The sequence below is a fragment of the Convolutriloba macropyga genome, chromosome 8, assembly GCF_964194025.1.
Source record: "Convolutriloba macropyga chromosome 8, txConMacr16.3, whole genome shotgun sequence".
NCBI classification, from domain to species: domain Eukaryota; kingdom Metazoa; phylum Xenacoelomorpha; order Acoela; family Convolutidae; genus Convolutriloba; species Convolutriloba macropyga.
The window spans coordinates 17,811,493-17,832,458 of NC_134475.1; the positions used below are offsets into that span (position 1 = coordinate 17,811,493).

The window sequence follows — 20,966 nt, forward strand, 5'->3', positions numbered from 1 at the left end:
TTTTATTTTTAAAGACGAAAAAAGTTTTGTTGACTATTTCGATCTAATTGTTTTGGCTAAAATTTAGGCTAAATATTTCATAATTCAGCCTTTTTCATCAAAAATTGTCCAAAATAGGCTCCTTTAGTCCACTTTGATAAAAATTGCCGGAAGTTTACACCCCAGAACAATTAACAATATTTGTAAATTAACACAATATTTGTAAATTACAACGAACTAGAGCTAGTCCTACGTCCACGTTCAATGAGAGTAGTCTGCAATTCAAATTTTGCCGTTCTTTTGCTAACTTTACTTCAAGATTATCAGAAACGCATCATTTATTTTTGATGTTTTATTTAAGAAATTATCCAGATCTATACAATCAAATCAATTGAGTGTTCTTCATGGTCAAACAATAATAGCAAGGCTGATTTTGGTCCTGTCTTGAACTGTTACAATCCAAAATAATTCGGATTGAAATCACTCCTTCTTATTTTTTTTAAAATGGATCTTTTTTATTTTAAATAAAGAACAGAAAAATTCAAATCAAAGCTCACTGTAGATAGTCCCAGGTAGCTTCCTAATCAATTCCAAATAATTTTATCTATTCCATTATTCGAAAGAAAATGATCGTTTTGAATTTTAAAATGTTTGATTTTAAATAAACAAAGGCTTAAAAAATGTTTTTGCAGTGTGACGCGTTCAGTTATGGTTTTCTGGTTTTGATACTATAAGGCTCCACATTTTTTGTTTTAATTTATAGGCGTCGGGCCATTTTTTTAGTTTTCTTTCCGATTTTTCACATTTTCACATTTTTGAGAGAAAACATAATACCTCATATGCGTTGAAATAAGGTATATTCTGCGTGGGTACTTATTTAAGGTATATTCGAACTTCTGCATAGGTACTTATTTTGGAGTGCCATATATTTTCTAGGGGAGTAAACGTTTGTTTTAAAATTCAGTTTCATCTATCTTGACCTTGTTATTAAGTTTTTTTTATTAAGAAATGGTTATAAAGTTTGTTGTTATTATTGTTTGTTGTTATAGTAGTTTGATTTTTCTCTTGATATTGACTTGCTTTTTTAATAGTGACTGATTTCATCAATCTAATGCGGCGAGTTGTTTGGAGGCGATATTTTTGTCTATACACTTTTTTTTATTGAAAATTACTTGAATTTTTGTGCCAAAATGAGGATGAGTGGGGCCGAAATTTTGTGTGCGAACGCACGTTACCGAGCCTCTTGGTTTTAAATATGAACCACTTCGACTTCAATTCGTACTTTTTACACTTAAAATTGGGAACCTAATACAATCAATCCAGCTGCCCATCGATCTAGCATTTGTAAGTGCCAAAAAATTATAGAGATTTTTTTAGTTAATGAGAAATTTGGATAGGAATTTCATTAGGAAAAGAGAACAGAATCGTACACAGCGGTCTGCATATTTAATAAAATGCATATCAGTGTAGTTTGTTTCCTAAATAAAATTACTATGCAATTATGTTTTCCTGAAACTCATTTCTTTTTCTTGGTTTTCTGCAAATGGGCTTTAAAAAGGCACTTGCTGTTCATTTCGATAAAAGATTGGTATCTTTGTTAAACAAGTTCCCATATAATTAATCTCTCCCTTTTGTGCTGTCATTCTGCAGTTCACAACTAATTTGCAATTAATTAGTGGATTAGCTAAAAAGTTTCTGGAACATGAAATGCTTGAGAGATGTCGCTTATGTCCCTGCTATGTCCCTGTACTACCTGCTATGCAAATTAAATGTAATAAGTACCCACGCAGAAGTTCGAATGGCATAAAAAGCAAACCTCGTTGGAGGGGGTCTTGATTTTTGGGTGAGATTTACTTCATGGAAATAATATGTTCAGCTTGACTCCCGCCAACAAGGTTTGCTTTATACGCCATTCGAACTTCTGCGTGCGTATTTATAACATTTAATTTGCGTAGCAGGTAGTAACTAGTGAGCTAAATGGGTTAAGTATAAATAGTGTGCATACTATTATTGTAATTACCTGTTGTAAGCTACAACTGTAAGACATGGTTCTGCTCAGACTTAAGTTTAGGGTATGCGTAATTTTCAGAATATACAGGATAAATTTAGCCTAGGCAAAGTCTATGACCTCAAAATAATCATAATGAAGATAAACTGCACAGAAAGAAACTTAAAATATTCTAGAGATGCAATGTATCAGAACTGAATTAAGTTTTTATTGTTGAATTGGGCTGTTTCAGCGCTCAAACGCTCTGTGACTCAAGTATGGGTCCTTATTGTCATTTTAGCGCTCGCAAGCACGTTGTTTTTTCCTGTTTGCAGATAGTTTTGGTCTCCACTTTCTCCATAAATCAAAAAAGGATCAATTTAAAGTTTTCTGTATAATTTTCAAAAGAATAGAAACTGTATGGATGTGTTTACAATAAAATTTTTATTGCAATCGTGTTTCGGACATAGTAATAAACAAATGATTCCAGAAAGTTTTACCAAATTATTGCAAATGTTGGCTATTTGGCAAGATTTAATAAAACTTTGGCAATATCCGACGTTAAATTATTACCCGGACCTAAGAATCAATTTAAATCAGCAATTGATCATATTTTTCCAACTCTATTCTGTATAATTAATCAGGCTCTGATGATGACAAACTATATGCTGCCCAGTGGTGGAAAACATGAAAAAAATATTTGTCTTGGATTTAGTTCTTAGGCGCTTCAGTTGAATTCTTAGCGTCTCATTGCGTTTGCATTTTGCCGTTTTTCTTTTGTCAACTTGTTAATTCCGTTTTTGTTAATTTTCACACTGAATTTACTATGATTGAACTAGGCCCAGCAGCAAGTTCCTATTTTACTGCATTTTTCTCTTCAACGTACGATTTCAGTCTGACATGTACCTTCGAATCAAAAGGACAGAGCTGCACTTTCACAGGTCATTGGAAGGTAAGCATAGCAGAGGGTCTGATGTGATACAGGTCAGAGCAAAGTGGATAGCAAGGTATTCTGAAACTTGAAAATAGCTTCAAAAAAGGGCTATTCAAACTGAGATAAAATGTTTTGAATTGAAATTCCGTGGAACAGTCCAGTTTTATCCTGCATCTACACTCCGGGTAATCACTTTTTTAGAGATCAATTGGTAGGGCAGTTAATTAATTCTTGTCGATAGATCATTGCGTAAAAGCAACAGCAATTTAGTACATCATGGAAACTTTGAGATATGTAATTTGTTTAGCTATTGTCACTTTTTGAGTTTGCAGTCACGTTGCCTACAGTTTTTTCATGCTCACTTTTGTTGGTAAGTAATTTTTATTCAATGAAAATTGATTGAGTTAATGCTTATTGTTGATTATCGCTGCAATCAAAACTGCGTGTTTACCTTTACTATCAAATTTTGTCCCAATCACAACCATAGCCAAAATTAAGAATTTATTGTGCAATATCTTGCAAAAAGTTTGCAGAAAAATGATATTTGGGAATTTTCTATAAAAAAGGGTTCATGTAGCATTACCTGTCATCAATATGATTCTCTCTTTTAACTTGCAAGACAAAGGTTCTCTCTTAGGACGAATTTCATAGGAGGTGTCAATGTTTTGATGATTTTGAGATTTAATTGTCATGAAAATCTTTGCATATTTCAGAAAAAGTAACACAATGAAGGGCATTAGTGAGTATCATCGTTTTTTATTGTCAACGACAATGAATGCAACTAACTGTTAATCTCGTGGGGAAAAATTTTGTTGATTATAGACACGAAGTAACGCACTTCCTCTCTTGACATTGTTTCCATACAAATGATGGCGGGAAAATATAGGCGCAATTTTGTATTCTGAATGCAAATTATTCAGTCTTAGGCTATTGTTCATGTTTAAATATTTTTTAGCATTAACTGAGATCTAAAAATTTTTTTCATCAAAACGTTAAAAATTGTTAATATAGCAACAGTTGATTAACTATATAATTATCACACGGCTGTTATTGCCACCGTCATATCAAACTCTGAGATGAAGCCAAATTGTTGAAAAACTTCAAGAATTTCATACGACCCTGTAGTCATCTTTTTAGTAATCGATTGCTGTGATTAGTACTGTTGCATAACGTTCGTCGCTGCTTTGCTAATTCGACTATCAAATTTTCCTACTCTCTTCTCGTCCTTCTTCTTAAGGCAAATGTTGAAAACAAGTTGGCAGTCTGATCTGAAAGAAGTGTTATGCCACTGTTTCACTCGAGTTGCCTTAAAAATTTATTTGATTGAAAAGTAATGCAATTTTTGTTTGCATTAGTCAATGAAACAAAGATATTAAGAGCACGGACGGGAAAACTAAGTTGAAAAAAGACAAAGATGCAAAGTTTGTCTAGCAATAGTATTAGATGCTATTTCTTTCAGGTCAATAATTTTTTCGAAGAACCTCCTGTATTTTTTGAATCTTACTGTGCCGCGCATAGACTCTCGTAAGGCGCGGCTGTATTGTCTAATTCGTCGACCTCTCGTGAACTAGTTTTTGAACTAACCGTCGGTCTAACGGTATGAAAGATTATAACTTCAAAGCAGATAGTAAAACAGACGTTGAACATGTAAACAATTTTCTGTTTCCGTCAATTAAGTAGTGACCACACCCCAAGTTGCCATTCTAACCAACATATAACTGAAGAGACGGATTGACGTCGTCTTAGAGCGCATTAAGAAATTTCACTTTTCTGATTGGCTCATTAAATATTTCACCCAATATCTTTTCATTGGACTTTGTGTTAATGCGTAACCGCGTTTGTCTTAGATACCGTCAAGGTTATGTATCTGAATGGTGAACTCTGAATAAAGGATAAAGTACCATTTGAGCCACTTTTACAACAAATAGGATTGATGACTTAATATATTTGGTAAGATAAGAACGATGCTCTTAAAGTTAAAATCTTTCAATAATGGCAAGAATGAATAACTCACCGGCAGTATATACTTCCCCATGATTCCTTATTCAAGTATTGTATATCACTAATCAAACTTATAGTCTATTTGTCCGTGTGAACAAATAGCAAAATCATTGTAACATACGAATATGAAGAGATTGCTGTTAGTGGATTAAGGTGCAATTAGTTGCAAATTGTAACGTCGGATTAAACAATAATATTTTGGGGTCAAAATAGACAACTTCAAAGCTGTTCTTTTGAATTATATTGCAAATCTAACTGTTCTACCTTCACAGAATTGACATAGAGAGACACAAGTTTCAATTGAAACCACTAAAACGGATATACATACGATGTGGTGATGGGGTATGATTAAGGTTCCGGTTAGGGTTCATTAGATAATCTGCCATGAAAGTTGATCTCAAACTTGGCTTCTATTCTGGTAGACAAACTTGCGAATTCAGTAATAATTAATATGGCGCCATGAAGGAACTGCATTAAATGACACTAATTGACGAGACTAAGGATAAGTAATAGATGAGATAAATACACTTTGTTCAAATTTGTCTAGCTTATTGATCTTTCCACAGCTACATCTTTCTAAATTAACAAAGCTACCCAGTTTGAGGTGCGCGTTAATAATAAGACCCACCCAGACTAAAATCAGCCATGATCAGACCTATCCAGGCGATAATCAGCCATGATCAGACTTTAGCTCATTTCTCATACGTGCTCGTTTTTGTTGTTGACTTGAACAGACCAATCCAGACAATAATCAGTCATGTTCAGACTTTAAATGGTTTTTCATACGTGTTTGTTTATAACTCTTTCAATATATGACAAAAATCCCTAATAGCAGAACTACCCGTGTTGAGGATAACGACAAAAAACCACAATACCACATAAGAAATTGCTGTTTTCGTCGTTTTATCGTCGTTATATTCGTTTTTTTTTTGTTGTCTTTTACTTGTGAGGAATGATTTTTTTTGTCGTTTCTTACAAGGATGTTTTTGTAAGAATTCGACGTTTCTTGTTTTTTGTTTCTTACGTCGTTTTTCAATTGCTCTTCTCAATGAACAAAAAGTGTTGAATTGGCAGACGACGCTGAATTTTAGTTTATTTAACTTGATTCGATTGCCGAATGTTTGTTTGCATTAAAGTTTTTCAGGTCCTCAGGTCTTATTATTGTACTGTATTTAAAATAGATTTTCATAATTCTTCCTAAACCGATACCTAACAATTGAGCCAAAAATAATTGTTATGTCGAGAATTTATTCAATGAGGTTGCACGAAATTGACAGTAATGTTTTGTTTTGATCTAAATGAATAACTGGACATTAGCTCGATTTACGTTTTTCAAGCTGGATTTTATATTTAAAGGTGGAATTTTGGTACATCAAAAAATTTAACCTGCACTTTGAGTAGCGGCAAGTGCATTTAATGCATTCCAAGGTATGGCCATCCTAAGTTTTGATGTAAAAAATATTCTTTGAAAGGTATTACTTTCAACGGAAAATGTAGCACCGAACCTTAAAAGTCTTGTTTGTTTAGAGATTTTATTAAGTATATTTTTGAAAAAAACTGCGCTAGGGTTCTTTTAAGATTCAAATTGTTAAGCAAACATAATGTGAATAAACAAAAACTATCTAACAACATTTGATTCAGGAGCCCATTAACATATAATGTATTCATATGTATTCAAAGTTTTCAAAAACAGCGACAACATTTCGCCGAATCTGATCATTTTACATCACCACGAAAAAAAGAACTAATCGAGGCAAACAACAGCAAATTTTTTGTCAAACCCGTTTCCGGGAAAAACAAGTTACTGAATTAAATTGCAGAGAAGAAACTTTAAACTTCAGATAAACTAAAATCTGATGTTTGAATTTCTTTTATAGTACCCCACAGATCCTAGCTTGCCTCCTCTTTATCTTAAACTTTAGACGAGATAAAAAATCAACTGAAATGACATCATATCAAGAAGCAAAACGCAGTCGAAGAGATAAATTGCAATTACGGGCAAGAATTTAAATCCTGACAACATCAGTCATGTTCAGACAATAATCACTCAAATTCAGATTTTAACTCGTTTTTCATACGGGCTCGCTTATTGATCGTTCAAGATATGAAAGAACTTCCTAATAGCAGAACTACCCGTGTTGAGGATGAAGACGAAAAATTGACAATTTTATCTAGGAAATTGCTGTTTTTGTCGTTTGATCGTCGTTTTATTCGTTTTCTTTTGTTTTCGTTGTTTTGGTTGTCTTTTACTTGGAAGGAATGATAGTTTTTGTCGTTTTTTTGTCGTTTCTTACATTGTTGTTTTTTTGTACGAATTTGAAATTTTTTTAATCGTTTTTGTCGTTTCTTACGTCGTTTTTAATCGCTCTTCTTCGATTAAAGCAGAAAAAGCGTTGAATTGGAAGACGCTGAATTTTATTTTATTTTATTTTATTCGACTGTTGGATGTTTCCAGGTCCTCAGGTCTTAGTATAGTATTGTTTTTAAAATAGAATTTCATATATAAGCGTGTGTGCGTGTGTTTGTACGAAATTTGCAGATTTTCGCTTATTTATCTCCATTAAATAGTGTGGCTTTTCGATAAACATTTTAACTACCAAAATAATTCAAGTACCCTAAATTCAAGTAAAAACTCCAACTCATACCAGCACATTAACATCATAGATGCATCATCACAAACCAACATTACCATCGAAGCGGTTTGTTTATTGGTTTCTGAACATTGTTAGGATTCAATTTCGCATAGTTACATGCATTTTGCTTCTTCAAGTGTTTAGAATTTCCTGATATGATATTGCTTCTTTAAATATGTTCACCATCTGGCTGATAGCTTTAATAAATACTGCATGGGAGGTAGAATTTTTAGCTTATTACAAAAAAAATTCAAACAATCAGGTTTTTTTAGTCAAAATAGAGAGTATTCTTGACAGTTTCATTGTGGAACTTGATTATGCCCGCGGTAATGATGGAAAAAGTTGCCTTTGTTCGCCGCGGTTATTTTAAAGGTTTTTCGTGGCGACATATACCGACTTAAAATGAGAAGTATTGTTCGCAAGTTTCGAAATCTTGAGCTTTGTCTGAGATTTTAGTAAGTGAGAAATGGGATATGGCTTCTAAAAATGAAGAAAATTACAAAATTTGTTTTTAACATAAGCAAGGAAAAAACAAATTATTTGCTTAAACTTTTTTCTTAATTTTTATGTTGTCAATTCATAGCTCGCAAAGTTAACGGAGAGGCTTCGACTACCGTGAAACTGGAAATTGGCCGTGATGAAGTTGTAAAAAAGTTTTCTGCACTTTAAAAAAGTTTGATTCGACATATTTACTCTACACATCTGACGTAAACGTAGACGTAGAGTAAACATCTTCAAATTTCACTTAAGGGCGTGTAACGCTATGATGTATTTTAACTGTTTCTCATGACCAGCATTGATTATGAAAAAAAAGAATCAGAATTTTCTTGTTTAATATTATTCTGCTAAATTTCAATCTGGTGATTAATGTGGACCACGTAAATCTGATGACGCCACCGAGAAATTGGGATAATCATTGAGAACCACGTAATTGTTTGAGATGTTTGTAAGAACTTCCAAATGACTTCTGTAGTGACTACTTTAAAAACCCACAATGCGCAACTGCAGTTAACTCGAATTTAATAAAGTTTAATTTACTTTTTAACTTCTGAAAATGCTGAGTACCATAATGGGATTAGAGCATGAAATCAGAACAAAAATTATAATGAAACGGGAAAAAATAAATTGGAATTTTTGAGGCAGGGTTAGCATAAATTGTTTTCATTTTTTTCAATACAAGTTCTTTGCTGTTTTTTTATTACTTATGAACCTCTGCTTCAACGCTTTTCTGCTTATGTATAGTTTTTTGAATCTAAACCGAAACAAACTTGTCGTGGTAAAAATTACAATTCTTGTGACTTTGTTAGGGCTCGTGGTAATTTTGGTTATAATTTTGAACCAGTTCATTTGACCTTGAAAATTATTTTTACTTCATTTGGTGACATCTCAACAAATACTTGTGCCAGAAACCAAAATGCAGAACAAATCTGATTGGCCCAGAAATTAAACGCTGTAATTTTAATAGTGTCATATCAGTTCTGTGGTCTCACGAATCCATAGCTATCCCCTGTTTTCTTACTCCACCCCAATTGATGGTTCGCTGCATTTTGTGCTCCCCCGGTTGGAGTGGGTTCCGGATTCAACATTCCTCCTTCCCTGCCACCATCTGAGTTGTTCATCTCCGTTGGAAAAGTTGGGTACAAACCGGCGGGTGGGTGGTTATGGATTACTGGAGCGATGATGGGTTGCGCTGGAGGTGGGTAATTTTGAGGTTGTACTTGGTTTATCGGTGGGAGGGGGAACATTTGGGGGTTGTTTGTTATCGGGTAGGGCGGGTGAGGGTTCGATTGATTACTGTATGCAGGAGGTGCTGGGGTAAAGATTTGCTGTGTGTGCTGTTGTGCTTGAGGTACATTATTTTGGGTCGCGTTAGAACAAGCGTGAACAACTCCGACTGTTGAAGACCTGTTGGCTGAAACATAACCACCCACTGTTTCATTTTCTCTTGTAAAATAAAACAAAATTTTAATCCTGACAAAATCAGCAACAATTGACAACAGATGATGCAACATTTTTTGTGCTAGCGAATTTTTAAGTTTTTCAAACTTTTAAAACGATTGATTGAAGTTTGATAGGCGTTGGACGCTAATATATCTAAAATATAATCTGCATTTTTCCCGCTCTCACGCCCAACAGAATTTTATGATCAACTATAAATATTGTAATTTGGTGTATTAAAACACGTTACTTTGTGACAAAATGGCGTTGCTTGTGGGAGGCATAAAAATTCTATGCCCAGTAAACCGTTAATGTTATGAATAGATCCGAATTTTTTGTTCAATTGTGGTGGAAAGAATGAAGACTGGCTGTTTTTCTCACCTTTAGTGACGTGGTAGTATGCTAGAAGTCCTGTTATTACACATAGACAAATACAACCACAGGTTGGCAGCATGATGTAGAGGAATATGAACACCACAACAACCCTAAAAACAAATCATTTCGTCACTACGGTACCAATACTCCGATTGAGTTGTCCTGGTTCGAGGAAGAATCGGTTTTTTTTTTAAAAATAAATTGGGTGCAAAATCCGTTGAGTTTTTCTAAAATTCCAATCAAAGTTTGAAAAGCGCTGAGTTTATGGAAAAATGATTTGAAACAGTGGATGACTTTTAATGGTTTAAAGTTTTATCAGTTTTCAAAAAATTTTCACTAGCAATATTTTCAGAACGCTTCTGCAAAAAATTTAATTCTTCTATAATTCAAGTTTGAACAAAGGAGAAAAGGAGTTTAAAAAAGTGTTTCAGTTTTCTAACGAGCCAAAAAAACGGGAAAATTCAATTACGAAGAAACCGTTTATGTGAAGTTGATTTATTGATAGAGTTAGTAGCAAAATGGTGTTGCTTGCATACCAACAAAAAAGCCGTCAAATCTTACTTTTTTTATTTATTGTTTCCATTTTGCATTATCCTTTCATCTGGGCATTTGTCTATGACTTATAGGTTATATGGAGTTCAACTTTTTCAATGTCACTTCAATTGACTTCAACTTCAAAGCTATCGGTGTTTGATGATATGCAGTTTTCATAACGTTTATTTTAGTTACCAACACCAATAGGCACGGCTGTAGATATTTCAAAGATTTTATTGCATCTATATGGTTTTAATGCTTCATCTGGAAGTTAATCACCAAAGCATAAACGTGCTAAAAGAAAAAAAATCAGAAGCATGTTTTTGACTTCGACTTGTTATCATTGAAGGGTTCTAACAGTGGCTTATTATAAACTAAGTAGCCATGAGAACTTGATGCTCTAAAGCATCATTAGTATACAGAGAGGGTCTTTGATTTCGAACTATTCGTGCTAATTGTTACTATTGAAAGCTGAAAATAAAACTGGACAAAAACTTTTTCAACCTTTTGCGTTCATATTCTGAGCAATATCTTTTTAAAATGACTTTTACAAAATTCAAAAATTAACCTACCAACTAAATGTCAGAATATTTTTGCTCAAAAAAAAGAAAACGTCAAAATTTTTCAAATTAAAAGTTTTTTGTTTTGACAAGAAAAGTTGCACACCGAATCCTATAAAAATTATTGAAATTATAAAAAGTATTTGCCTAACTGTGTGGCTTTATTCGTTGGTTACAAGTAATTTCTTTATCTACTGGAATAGACGAACCAAATAATATAATACATAAAATCTAAAACATCTAATAAGATGCGACCTAAAATAGTCCCGGTCTTTACTAAATAATACTGATAAAAATCTGTTTCTCAATGAAACAAAAATTATTTTTAGAAAAAAGAAACAAAATTTCACCTGGGAGTTTTTAAAAACAACTGCAATTTAAAAAAAAATCAAAATAAATGATTACAAAAAAACTGGAAGTCAAGCATCACTTATGGCACTAACTGGCAACAAACTATTAAATTGGACGCAAAATTTAATCTAACAACAAATCTCAACGTTCTCAAACACTTCAGGGGAAGAAAGAAATCGAAGCAGAGGAAGTTGGACAAAAAATTGTAAACGGGCTATTCTATAATTTCTAGTATTGAAGTATAAAGCTAATTGGGGGTTGTATTATGCTGATAATAATTGAAACAGTTATTGAAAAAAGAAAGAAAGTTATTGTACAAAAATGCAGTTTTTTAAGATGCGTTGAATTAAATGAATTATTCCTATTGTCATGATTAATAAAGCCATGAAAGTTTCAAAACTACAATCTTGCTGCTTAAGGAAGCAAACTTTGTCCTTTCCTAATACTTGCCTCAATTGTGATTTTAAAAGTTTAAATTTTTATCATTTTTCAAAAAATTTTCGCTAGCAATATTTTCACAATGATTCATCAATAAATTTACTTTTTCTGTGAATCAAAATTGAAAAAAGAGAAGAGGAGTTTTAAAGAGTGTTTCAGTTTTCTAATGAGCCTAAAAACAAAAAATTCAATTACGAAGAAATCATTTACGTGGAGTTGATTTATTGAGAGAGTTGGTAGCAAAATGGTGTTGCTTGCATACCAACAAAAAGTTGTCAGTTCTTACTTTTTTTAAATTTATTGTTTCTATTTTGCATTATCCATTCATCTGAGCATCTGTTTATGACTTATAGGTTATATGGAGTTCAATCTTTTCAATGTCACTTCAATTGACTTCAACTCAAAGCTATCGGTGTTTGATGATGTGCATTTTTCATAAAATTTATTTCAGTTATCAAAACCAATAGGCACGGCTGTAGATATTTCAAGGATTTTATCGCATCTATATGGTTTTATTGATTCATCTGGAGAGTCGATCACAGAAACAAAAACGTGTTACAAACAGGAGCAAGTTTTTCACTTCGACTAGTAATCAATGATGTGTTCTAAGAGTGGTTTATTATAAACTAAATAGTCATGAAAATTTTTTGCTCCAAAACAGCGTTAGTGTATGCAGTGGGTCTTTGATTTTGAAGTGCTCATGTTAATTGTTACCATTGAAAGCTAAAATTAAAACTCCACAAAAAACTTTTTCAACTTTTTGCGTTTATATTCTGAGCAATGTCTAATTAAAATGATTTTACAAAAAGAATGAAAAAAAAGCCTACCAATCAAATATCAGAATATTTTTGCTCAAAAATTTAAAAAACGTCAAAATTTGGGAAAGTAAAATTATTTTTGTTTTGACAAAAACGTTCCCACGAAATCCTATAAAAACAGAAAGGATAAAAATAATTTGGCTAACTGCGTGGTTACAAGTAATTTCCTTATCTACTGGAATAGACGAACCCAATAGATACGACCTAAAATAGACCCGGCCTTTAGTAATTATTAGTGACGAAGTTCTGTTTCACATGGAAGCAGAAATTTTTTTTTTGTAAAAAAGAAACAAAAAATTGCACCTTGGACTTTTTTAAAAACAACTGCTCGTTAAAAAAATTGAAAAAAATGATTACAAAAAACGGGGGTGACGCAGCACTGATGATACTAACTGGCAGGAAGTTATAAACTGGGACGCAAAATTTAAACTAACAACAAATCTCAACGTTTTCAAACACTTCAAAATCGATAAAAAAAGATACACGCCCATATCCAATTTAAATTTTGATTACTTTTTTAGTGTCCGAGGCAGATGTTGGAAAATTGTAAACTGGCTATTTTATAATTCCTATTTTTGTAGTAGAACGCGTATCATTTGCTGGTTATATGATGATAATAAGTGAAACAGTTAATGAAAAAAGAAAGAAAGTTATTGTGAAAAAAATTTTCAATTTTTTTCAAGATGTATTGAACCTAATGAATTGTTCCTATTGTCATGATTAATAAAGCCATGAACGTTTCAAAACTAAAACCATGCATGCTGCATAATGAAGCAAAATTTGTCCTTTCCTAATGCTTGCCACAATTGTGATTTTATCTTAAAAGTTGACTAGAGAAACGTCTAATTGCTCGACAATTGGGCGCCGAGAACGCAAAGGAAATTAATATGTGAATGGAATCAGAAATCTTGTTGGAAATTGAAAACCGTGTGTAACCAAACAAGTGTTGAAATTTAACGATATAAACAGAACATAGAATCTCTTTTTGGCTGCAAGAATCATTTCTGAATAAAACAATAGAGCCTCAAAGAATGAGAGAAAAGGAAAGATCTAACAATATGCATGAAATTTTCAAATAGACTAGTAGTTGTAACAAGATAGTTGGATAAAAGTAACTGGGAAGCGCAGCAAGCAAGTTCCCACTAAACGCCACTAAAACAATTAACAGCAAGGTAACTATGGGGATAACATAGGAGGTGAAAAAATTCAAAGAAGCTTTTGAAAATAAACATCCTCATAGCTTTTACAACCCAGTTACATTTTACTCTCATTCAAAAAAAAACAAACGTCTACAGTGCAAAATTAGTTTAAGTTAATCAATGGGAATAATTTGATACAAAGCAACAAAGGTGACAATTTGAAGCATAACTCAAATAATGCAAATGCATGGGGAAAATAGCTATCAAGGTCTTTAAAACCAATGAAACACGTCCTGAAACAGCTTTTGAGAAAGTACTTGGGATCTTCCATTTATTTGGCTCTAAAAACACAATACAAAAAAGCGTCTAAAACTTTAAAATTTCCATAGTACAAAAAAAACTGAAGCTAGCAAACGTTTATAATTTTTTCAATTTTTTGGATTCTGGTTTGACTCATATTCAAACCATTAAAAGACAATTGAAATTTTAGCGACACTACGAACCTGTAGCAAAATGCAGTACAACAGGAAATTACGAAAACAGATTTATCTTTTAAAAAATTAATTCTGTCTAAATAATCGAAAACTTCGACAATTAAACGAAATACCTTATTAACGAAACCGTGGGATCATTAAAGTGCGCTAAACATACATAATCTGTCATTAGTGATACTCAGGCAAATGATTTAAAAACCTGTAAATTGAGGAAGGAGTAAAAAAAAATATTGCGTTATATATTAGCAGAAACAAATCGCGTCGAAGTAAAAACAAGCAGTAATTTATTTGCAGAACTTCAATTGAGAACTGGTGAAGTTTAACATGTAATTATTTTGAATAGTCCTTTAAAAACAGTGGGTGAGCGGAGGTAGCAAAAGTGGTAAATAAAGTACCGCGCCTGAAGCAGAGTTCTCGCAAAAATCAGTTTCCTTCTCAGTTCCAAAGTTTTATTGCACATCTTAAAGCAGTAAAATTGTGCTTTCTTGGCTCGCTTGTAAAGTGTTTAATCAATACCAGGCATTAAATTAACCTCGAGCACAACTTTAAGATGAATTTATGTCGGCAGAAGAAAAAAATTAAGAAGTAATAGATGATTTCGAGGTTCTCATAGTTTTTTTTCCGGGTCGCTTTCAATTTTTTTTGAGTAAACCCCTCATATATTTTCATCAGGCTTTGTCAGCCAATATAATTTTTTTAAGTAGTTACTTGTTGCAAGTTTTAATTCATAAACAGAAACGAAGCAAAAAATATCTAAGCGGATACCCAGCATCATCTTATGTCCATTTAAGCAAAAATGTTTTTAAAGTTGCTTGTCTGTGGAAAAAAACCGATAGAAATTTTCACAAAATAATGTTCCAATTTTTTGAGTTCTTTCTTTTGTAGATTATTCCATTGACAACCCAAATCGCAATTTTTACTTACAAGTAATTCTCCGTGCAAAAGCACGGTATGTGAATTTAGTACTGGGCACTTTCTGTTACAATTAATTAGCTTTAGGCGAATAAGTTTTGCGTTCATCTTATAAGATTTTACAAAATATCAAAGTAATCGTTGTGCCACAAAATCTCATACAATAGAGTCCAAAAATAATAGGGAAATTGATTAGAATGGATTTATTATCATTCAATTAAATCGTAACAGTGGTATTAAAACAAAATCTTTTGTTATTCTCATTATAACACCTTGGAAAAATTGATCGCATACTGGATATTGATAGTTTTAATCATATCTCATGGCAATTTTAGCTGGCTTTGGCCAGACGGTTGTCTTTCTGATAATTGGAACTCTGTCTGTCTATGAATTTTTATTGCTTTTTATTCCTCAAATGTTTTAGCATCAGGAAATTGGAGTTTTTGAGATTTCGTAAATTTTCGGAGCGTTTTCCAGAAAATTAGTGCTTTTAATTTGAAATAATTCCAATTTTTTTTGAAAAAAAAATAAATACAACTAGACTCATGAATGTTACTATTGGTTAGATATGTTATAGATAGTTTTATATAATGTAAAATGTATGTGACAGTTCAAACCGATTTAATATACTAAAGGAGCGAAAACACAAAATCGTAATCTTTATTTATATCAAAACGTAGCGGCAACTGTATTCAAAACGTATCAAGACAGAAAGCACATCGTAATGGCCCGGCAAATCTATCTGTATTTGTTTGCAGGTATTTTGTCTGAGTCGATTTTCAGCTCAGATCGATCACCGATACGTTTTCGAAACACAAAAATATTAAGCCTAAAGGAGCGCAGTCGATTTAGTTTTTTAGTAGGCTCAACAAAAATTATGTTAAACGAACTTTTTCCGAGCTTTCTACGTGAAAAAGAACGCATTTTGTGTGCATTCTAATCTTGTAAGGCTTACATGGCTAAGAAATTATATTCTCATTAACATACTCCGGCCCAAAAGAAGATGTTGGGAGGATCGGCACAGGCCTAACGAGCGGGTGGAAGAGCGATCCCGATGACGTGCGTACGACGGAGGAGAGGGCGACGTTGTGGGAGCCGTACCGCAGTTCTTCAATCCGAGCAGTTGGATAGTAACCCCTAGGGTTGCTATCTTCAACGATCCAAACTAAATAACCGACCTTGAGGTGCTGCTCGGCAGGCGTCTGCCATTTAGATCTACGGTTCAGCGCAGGTACATCCTCCTTAGGCCAACGTACCCAAATTCCATTGGCGTAGGACTGCGCACGAGCGCACCGCTTACGATGATCGAACTCGTCGACGCCAGCGATGGACGGAATTCCAGTTGCTTGTTTACCAAGTAGAAAATGATTAGGTGTTATTTCACCTAGGTCGGACGGGTCGGCGCTTACGGGCGTTAAGGGACCTTGAGTTTAGTGCATATTCAACCAGACAAAAAAGTAGTGCTCAACACCTCATCTGTGAGGCGACGCGTACCGAGGATAGTGTACAGTACCCTTTTAAAACAACGAACTAACTTTTCTCAGATGCCACCTTGGTGTGGCGCACTAGGTGGATTGAACCTCCACTTATGCCCTTGTGTGCATGTTCCGCAGCGATATTAATCGTATTCCATTTTTCGATACCTTCACGGAGCTCTTTCTCTGCTCCGATAAAGTTCGTACCATAATATGAACAAATCATAGCGGGCGTACCCCGACGGTATATGAACCCCTCCACACCCATTACACAGGAACTGGTGTCCATGGAAGGAACGACTTCAACTTGGACAGCACGAGTAGCCAGAGAAGTGAAGAGAAATTCCCACCTCTTCTCAGTAGTCCGACAAACGGTGACGTAGAATGGGGCAAAGTAATCAACCCCGGTGTTGGTAAAGGGAGAAGACTGGTATGCGAGTCGTTCCTTTGGAAGCTATGCCATGATCGGTTGAATGGTTGCGGCACGGAACTTTCTACACAAGACGCAGTTTGATTTGATGGAACGCAGTGTGGAACGTAGTTTAAGGATGACATAACATTCCTGTACCTTCGACCGTAAGTAATCGATGCCCTGATGATGGTTCCTCAAATGAGTATGCCGCAGGAACAGTTTAACAAAAGTCTGACACGCATCCTGCACGATAGGATCCTTAGCGTCAAAGTCAATTTCTACTAGTCCTCGGAGTCCACCAGAAGAAGGGATGAGGCCATGCGGCCCAATAAACGGCGTAAATTGAGCAAAGCGGCTGCTCCTCTTAACGGATTTGTTGTCAAGAAGATCCTTTCTTTCAGTATTTAAGGACTCTCCTAGAACCAAGTTCTGGAGATGACGCTCGGCTTCGTCAAACTCACCAGGGTACGCTATGCTGCCGTCTACGGTACGGTAACTTTCACTACGGTACAGTAAAAGACGGAGCACATAAGCCGTGATACGAAGTAGTTTTTGATAAGAACTGAACTTATCAAACGGGATTAGATTAATGCTTTGTTCCTTAGGGGGCTTGGTTACGGATGTGGCTAGAGAAGAGATGGAGTCATCATCTTGTTCCTTGTTTACAACGCCGAGTTTGATGTTATCAACCACGTTAGTATTTGGTACGAAAGGGAATTGCTCAGTTCTCAAGAAGTCAGAACCCCTCACCCAGCTGCTGGATCGCAAAACTTCAGCGGACATACCACGCGTGTCAGCATCCGCCGGATTATCACAAGTGGCGACGTGGTTCCATTGGTCAACGCTGTTGTTCTCCAGAATTTCACTAACACGATTTGCAATGAAGATTGGGTGTTTATTGGTTGAATTTATCCACTGCAAGATGATGGTACTATGTGTCCGCATAAATATTTTATCCACAGAAACCGTTAATGCTCGACAGATTTCTCTTTTTAAACTGGCAGCGAGTAGAGCGGCTTGTAATTCCAATTTAAGAACTGTCATTACTTTCATAGGTGCAACACGGGCCTTGCCCAAGACAAACGCTAGCTCTGTTGTAATCTCCGCGGATGTGCAAGTTACTTGAGCCCTAAGAAAACCTACCGCACTGAATACGACTTGCCAACTATCACCAAACATGTGGAGTTCAAGATGTGGGAATGGTCCTGAAAAGTAACTTCCTGGTATAGTGATCTCAGCTAACCGCAGCAGTTCAACACACCAGGCAAGGAAATTGTCGACTGTGCTTTAGCTAACTCTTCATCCCAACCTTGTCAATTGACACACCAAATGTCTTTCAAGAATAACCGAGCTCCAACAGTGAACGGTGCGACAAGACCAATTGGGTCGTAGACCTTTGACACATGACTTTGACACACTTTGACCAAGCGCTGTGCTAAACTTTTCATGATGCTGACCCTGCTCACAACCCGAGTATCGTTGTTGTGACCCCACTTAAGCCCGAGCACGTGCATTGATTCCTCCTTGGATCAAACGATGACCTTCGGTTCAGTGGATTGAGCAGACCAATCAATTCGGTCAGCCAGATCTGGTACATTGCTTACAAACTTAGTAAGCTTGAACCCAACTAGATGGAGAAGATGCACCAATTCCTTCGACCAAATGAGGTCCCTCTCGGGGGATTCCACTGAGTCTAAGTAATCGTCCATGTAGAAGTTCTCAAGGAGGGCTCTCGCAGCTTCTGTGTACTGCTTAGCATTATCACTTGCCGTGTGTTGAAGTGCGTAGTTGGCGCAGATGGGCAAATGTTTTGCCCCAAAGATGTGGAGAGTATACTGGTGTACCACAACATTTGATGTGGGTCTTCCCGCCACAAAAAACGCAATGATGGCTGATAACATGGTAACATTCCAACTTGGAGAAACATTCCCTCGACGTCGGCGGATAAGGCAAATGGATGTTGTCTGAACCATAGAAGTACATAAATTAGGTTTTGTAGTAAGTCAGATCCGGTGAGTAATGACTTATTAAGAGATGCGCCATGGAATTTAGCTGCTCCGTTTAGTACTCTGCGAACCTTGCCTGGTTTGTTCGGATGGTGTGGTAGGTAGCACTCTCATTCCGAGCGGCTTTCCACCTTATGAGCATCTCTGACCCTTACTACCTAGCCTTTGTCTAAGTCCTCTTTGATGATATTCGAGTACTTTTCCCTTAAAAGCTGTTCTTTGGTAAGCCACTTTTCCAATGATTTTAATTGAACCAGCGCTGAGAAGTAATTGTTGGGCAGTTCGATGTTATCTTCAGCACATAGCATTCCGACATCATATTTTTTTCCATTATGCACTGTGGTGTTTTCAAGAATATCATGCGCACGTGCATCCGAGGCGGATCGTGGATCTAGTTGCTTAAGTGCGCCGTACGACTCCATGTCATACCAAGATTTTACCTGACCAACGATTTGACGATTTCCAAATTCTGCTTCATATTAGCTTTGAAACAAGTCGACACTAAACCTGAAGACGACGGTAGAGGGCCTCTTAGAACACAACCTATGGGCAAGCGAACAGCGAAGGGCGAGCACTTCTCTTTGGCAGCGAAGTACTCTAACGGGTGGATGGCGTGGTACAAATCCTATCCAAGTATCATCTCAATGTTTCCATAGCAATACGTAACCGGATCTCGAACTGCTAGGTGCGGGTATGTTTCTTGAAGTGTTTTAATGTTGATCATATTGGCACCTACATTCAAATCCTCTTTTACGTAAGGGCTGACTTTAAATGGTTCAAATGCTTGGTTGTCGCGTGGTGTTACAGTAAGTTCAACTAACTTAGTGAATACAACCTCCTCGGTATTTATACCCTTGACTGTCACTTTCAGTGCTGTACCATGCAAAACAAGTTTATTTGCAAGATCATTGGACACCCAAAATATAATGCAAGCGGTATCGCACAAACTTAAAGCCGTGGTATCTTTACCAGAAAAACTTGTCAACTGTAATTCAGTCACCTGAAGAAGGCCTTTCACCTCACTCTCAGATGACAAAGTAGTGGTCTTACAGGATGATTGGACACTAGAAAGTTTACTTTGATTTGCGCCAGCATTAGAATTACTGTTGTTGGTTGAAGGGGATTTTGATGGATAAACCCTCTCAGCTCCTTGGAGAAGTGTATTGTGGGAGCTGTTACATCCGTCCTTCCTGCATTTCCTAGGGTTTAAGCATTGCCTGAACATATGCTTGTCTCTCAAACATGAGAAGCACAATTTTGCTTCGGCCACTACCTTTGCTCGCTGAATGGGAGGCTTTTCTTTAAATACCCGATATTCCGACACGGTGCAGTGAGGGCTTGGAGGCGTTGCCGACGTTGAGGCTGGCTTTTGAGAGCCCTTAGTTTGCGTGTTAGCAGCGAATGTTCTTAAGGCCGCTTTGGTCTTTACTACTGAGTTGATGTTATCCTCAGTCCCTGCTTTTGATGAAGTTTGCTTCATTAAGTCATGTGCCTCCGCCTTCTCCTTCAACCAATCCTTGAAGTCAAGGAGTGTTGGCTTAACCCAATGTTTCTTCACTGTGAAGAGTGAACAAGACTCTATCAGATTGGGGGCAACTTTTGCACAGCCGTGTTAAGAAGTGAGTCGCTCTTAAGGTCAGAGTCATATGAAAGTGATTTAAAGACCCCAACAAAACTTGAAATGGTTGCAGAACAGTTTATGATGTTATAACTATTGTGCATCTTTAGTGGAGGAAAAGAGCTGAGTTTGTCTAAGTGTGAACTGAATACTGCCTGGGGTTGGCCAACTTTACGTTCGAGTGTCTTAAGTGCGTCCTTATACATTACACCACATTATGCGAACTCAGCGATAGCGGTTTTAGTTTTTCCAGTTACAAGAGTTTTTAAGTGTGTTAACTTGACATCATCAGTCAAGGACTGTGAGTCTATGGCGCTTTTAAATTGTTCCAACCATTCATGCCACACTAGGGGATCACCATT

At 35.6% G+C, this 20,966-nt stretch overlaps 1 protein-coding gene across 1 annotated transcript in view; it reads right to left on the reverse strand.

The window, feature by feature from the left end:
• Positions 1 to 8,730: 8,730 nt before the first annotated feature.
• LOC142344542 (uncharacterized) overlaps positions 8,731 to 20,966 on the reverse strand; it is a 52,064-nt gene continuing 39,828 nt past the window's right edge. The window contains exons 6-7 of the mRNA XM_075396303.1: positions 9,854 to 9,957; positions 8,731 to 9,446 (exon numbers count right to left, since the gene is read on the reverse strand). Of these exons, the coding sequence (XP_075252418.1) occupies positions 9,007 to 9,446; positions 9,854 to 9,957 (544 nt within the window). The 3' untranslated portion in view covers positions 8,731 to 9,006. The remainder of the gene's footprint in view (positions 9,447 to 9,853; positions 9,958 to 20,966) is intronic.